Source organism: Pelobates fuscus, chromosome 10 (assembly GCF_036172605.1).
Source record: "Pelobates fuscus isolate aPelFus1 chromosome 10, aPelFus1.pri, whole genome shotgun sequence".
In the NCBI taxonomy this organism is placed as follows: Eukaryota; Metazoa; Chordata; class Amphibia; order Anura; family Pelobatidae; genus Pelobates; species Pelobates fuscus.
Window position 1 is genome coordinate 150776836 of NC_086326.1, and position 4511 is coordinate 150781346.

Below are 4511 nucleotides of genomic sequence, written 5' to 3' on the forward strand. Positions count from 1 at the left end.
TACCCACACATTCCTACTTATCCTACCTATAAATACACAATGAGAATACCCACACACTCCTACTTATCCTACCTATAAATACACAATGATAATACCCACACACTCCTACTTATCCTACCTATAAATACACAATGAGAATACCCACACATTCCTACTTATCCTACCTATAAATACACAATGAGAATACCCACACATTCCTACTTATCCTACCTATAAATACACAATGAGAATACCCACACATTCCTACTTATCCTACCTATAAATACACATTGAGAATACCCACACATTCCTACTTATCCTACCTATAAATACACAATGAGAATACCCACACACTCCTACTTATCCTACCTATAAATACACAATGAGAATACCCACACATTCCTACTTATCCTACCTATAAATACACAATGAGAATACCCACACATTCCTACTTATCCTACCTATAAATACACAATGAGAATACCCACACACTCCTACTTATCCTACCTATAAATACACAATGAGAATACCCACACATTCCCACTTATCCTACCTATAAATACACAATGAGAATACCCACACATTCCTACTTATCCTACCTATAAATACACAATGAGAATACCCACACATTCCTACTTATCCTACCTATAAATACACAATGAGAATACCCACACACTCCTACTTATCCTACCTATAAATACACAATGAGAATACCCACACATTCCTACTTATCCTACCTATAAATACACAATGAGAATACCCACACACTCCTACTTATCCTACCTATAAATACACAATGAGAATACCCACACATTCCTACTTATCCTACCTATAAATACACAATGAGAATACCCACACATTCCTACTTATCCTACCTATAAATACACATTGAGAATACCCACACATTCCTACTTATCCTACCTATAAATACACAATGATAATACCTACACACTCCTACTTATCCTACCTATAAATACACAATGAGAATACCCACACATTCCTACTTATCCTACCTATAAATACACAATGATAATACCCACACATTCCTACTTATCCTACCTATAAATACACATTGAGAATACCCACACATTCCTACTTATCCTACCTATAAATACACAATGAGAATACCCACACACTCCTACTTATCCTACCTATAAATACACAATGATAATACCCACACATTCCTACTTATCCTACCTATAAATACACAATGAGAATACCCACACATTCCTACTTATCCTACCTATAAATACACATTGAGAATACCCACACATTCCTACTTATCCTACCTATAAATACACAATGATAATACCTACACACTCCTACTTATCCTACCTATAAATACACAATGAGAATACCCACACATTCCTACTTATCCTACCTATAAATACACAATGAGAATACCCACACATTCCTACTTATCCTACCTATAAATACACAATGATAATACCCACACATTCCTACTTATCCTACCTATAAATACACATTGAGAATACCCACACATTCCTACTTATCCTACCTATAAATACACAATGAGAATACCCACACACTCCTACTTATCCTACCTATAAATACACAATGAGAATACCCACACACTCCTACTTATCCTACCTATAAATACACAATGAGAATACCCACACATTCCTACTTATCCTACCTATAAATACACAATGAGAATACCCACACATTCCTACTTATCCTACCTATAAATACACAATGAGAATACCCACACATTCCTACTTATCCTACCTATAAATACACAATGAGAATACCCACACACTCCTACTTATCCTACCTATAAATACACAATGAGAATACACCCAGCTATGATCCTATTATACACAATAATACACTAATCCTCTATATTAACATACAGTAACAACGTACACCAATGAGTGTAATCTCTGAACAGGGAATTGTGCTACACTGAAAATGGCAAGATTCAGGCTAAAATCGCCACATTGCTGAGTTAGATTTTTTTTTTCCAAATAATCCATTTTAGCCTGGATTTAGCTATTAGGTATCACAATTCACTGTTTTGTTAATAAACCCTTTTCAGTTTGGGAGCAGATTTCCAGTTACCATTGGCTGTCTATGAACCAATTAGATTCCTCTCCATATCAGAAATAATTAATCCTGGCTTCTGATCTTCACCCAAGCTTTGTTTGATACATGAAACCCAGCATGAAGCGGCTCAGTGAAGGTGGCAGTGAAGGTGTGTAAGTGTCTGATTGGGTCACACAGCTCATAGAAGGAGATCCGTCCAGTCCCATAATCCAGGTATATTCCAAATCTCAGACAGGTAGGGATACGAGGTAAAGAGGAATCTTTATTGTCGTCATGGCTTACATAATAGCTCCCATTTTCATACTTCCATAATCCCCAGGACTTTTTATTACCCCCAATCCATGACTGATCTCCCTCCCTCTCTATACTGTGATATGCCACCCCTACACACCATTGCCCTAAATCACTGCACTCCACTTCCCAGTAATGTTGGCCTGAGGAGAAACTCCTGGTGTTTAACACCTGAGCATAATACATAAATCTCTCTGGGTTTCCTGGGTAATTCTGAGTTGATTCTGAAGCAGAGATAGATTTCAAGCCATCTGATACATTAATTTTACAATGAGCGGTGTTCACATCCAGTAATATGTCTGACGCCTCCAGAGCATGGTGCCGTTTCTTTACTCCAGATACAATATCACCTAAACCTGTGTATAAGGTCTTTGTGATCAGATCTACATCCAGATCTCCTACAGCATGGACCTTTATATCCTTTGTGTCCTTATCTTCTGCCTCAACATCAGGAATGTCAGTACAGTCTGATTCCTGCCCTTGTAATACAGTAATTGGGTCCGCCATGTTATAAAGCTCCTCAATGTCCCCCATCTTCCTGGACAGCTCCTCCTTCTTTATTTCCAGCTGCCGGATTAGATCTGAGACTCGGAGTGAGACCTGCTTTTCCTGCCTTGAGATCTCAATGTGGACGAGCTTCTCCAGGGTTTCCAGCTGTTCCTTGATGTCTCTAATCAGGGCAGTAACACGCTTTGTTACCCCAGCTGATTCCTCTTGCACTTCTTTCTTGTGCTCCTGCAGACTCAGAACACTTTTCTCAGCCTCCTCTCTCTTTGAGGTCAGTTTGTCCAGAACATTTTTCAGTTTCTTCTTTTTCTTCTCAGATGCCTCACGTAATGACTCCATCTGATGTCCCTTGTGATCTCCGATCAGGCAGCAGGACACACAGATACAGACAGCATCTTCTGAGCAATAATACTCCAGTATTTTCTTATGGATCGGACATTTTCTGCTGCCAAAATAAGTGGTGGGTTCAGTTAAGACATGTTCTGCTGACTTGTTGTGTTTCTTTAAGTGTTTATCACACAGAGAAGCTTCACACAGCAGACATGCTTTAACAGCTGGTACAGGAGAGTCACAGTAAGTACAGGGGATCCCAACCTCCCCCTGCTCTGGATTACTACATAGGAAACTCTCCGCTATGTTACACAGCTTCCTATTCTTCTCCAGTGCCGGACGTTCCTGAAACTCTGCTCTGCATTCAGGACACCTATAGGCTCCGGATCCCTCCTGTGTGTCCAGCACATCCCCGATACAGACCTGGCAGTAGCTGTGTCCACATGTCAGGGTTACAGGATCGGTATAAATACTCAGACAGATGGAGCAGGTCAGCTCGTCTCTCAGATCAGCAGATGCCATCAGTAAACGGAGAAATAAGAAATGTAACTTAGCGTTTCCTGGAACACAAAGGGCAGGTCTTACAACATTCTACGCACTGACTTTCACTTTCGTACCTCTGTTCTCAGTTAACTCTGTAGGCTCCTGACAGCAGTAATATCAATATAACAGATCGTAAGAACAAGAAGCTACATTTCCTTTTTAGGAATGCAAAGGGCAGGTTAACAAAATACTAAACATTCGGTATTGCGTTCTTCTATTGACTCTGTTGGTTCTTGACTGCAGTAATATTAAGATAGATATTAAGAGCAAGGCATTCAATTGTCGTGATTGTTGTACTTTTATAACAAAGTTCATATCAATGTGTAGATTCAATTATAAGAATATATATAGTATATGTTATAATAATATTTATAAATACTATACAGACCTGGCAACTGTCCCAATTTCAGCAGCACGGTCTCTATTTTAGGGACCTATCCCTCCATCCTGACTATGGGGATAACTTGGAACACACAGTACATCATTAGACACACTCACGCTATGCTCAACGTACTGGGACCCTGCAGGTAGTGCTAAAACAGTCCTCTAAGCCATGCATGGGCTGGCCTGCTTGGTTGGCAGGCAGTCTGCAGTGAATTCATGCTAGCCTGACCTGACAATTCTTTGCAGAGACCCATCCAATTATCCCACCCATCGGCATCCCACTTCATGAGAGGAGAAGCCCTTTGCCCAGGTAAAAAGGGATAAGGTACTTAATACATAGCTTTTAATATTTCTAAAGTTAAAAAGGTGTATATATGTATGTATGTATGTATGTATGTATGTATGTGTAT

At 39.5% G+C, this 4511-nt stretch overlaps 1 protein-coding gene across 1 annotated transcript; it reads right to left on the reverse strand.

Moving 5' to 3' along the window:
* Positions 1-2102: 2102 nt before the first annotated feature.
* LOC134575247 (E3 ubiquitin/ISG15 ligase TRIM25-like) lies at positions 2103-3696 on the reverse strand. The gene has a single exon (XM_063434506.1). It carries the CDS (start codon positions 3694-3696, stop codon positions 2110-2112), a length of 1587 nt encoding a protein of 528 aa, XP_063290576.1. The 3' UTR covers positions 2103-2109.
* Positions 3697-4511: the final 815 nt, after the last annotated feature.

What these genes read in the sequence shown, in the direction of transcription:
- LOC134575247 (XM_063434506.1), bottom strand. Translation starts at nt 3,696, where the DNA reads ATGGCATCTGCTGATCTGAGAGACGAGCTGACCTGCTCCATCTGTCTG.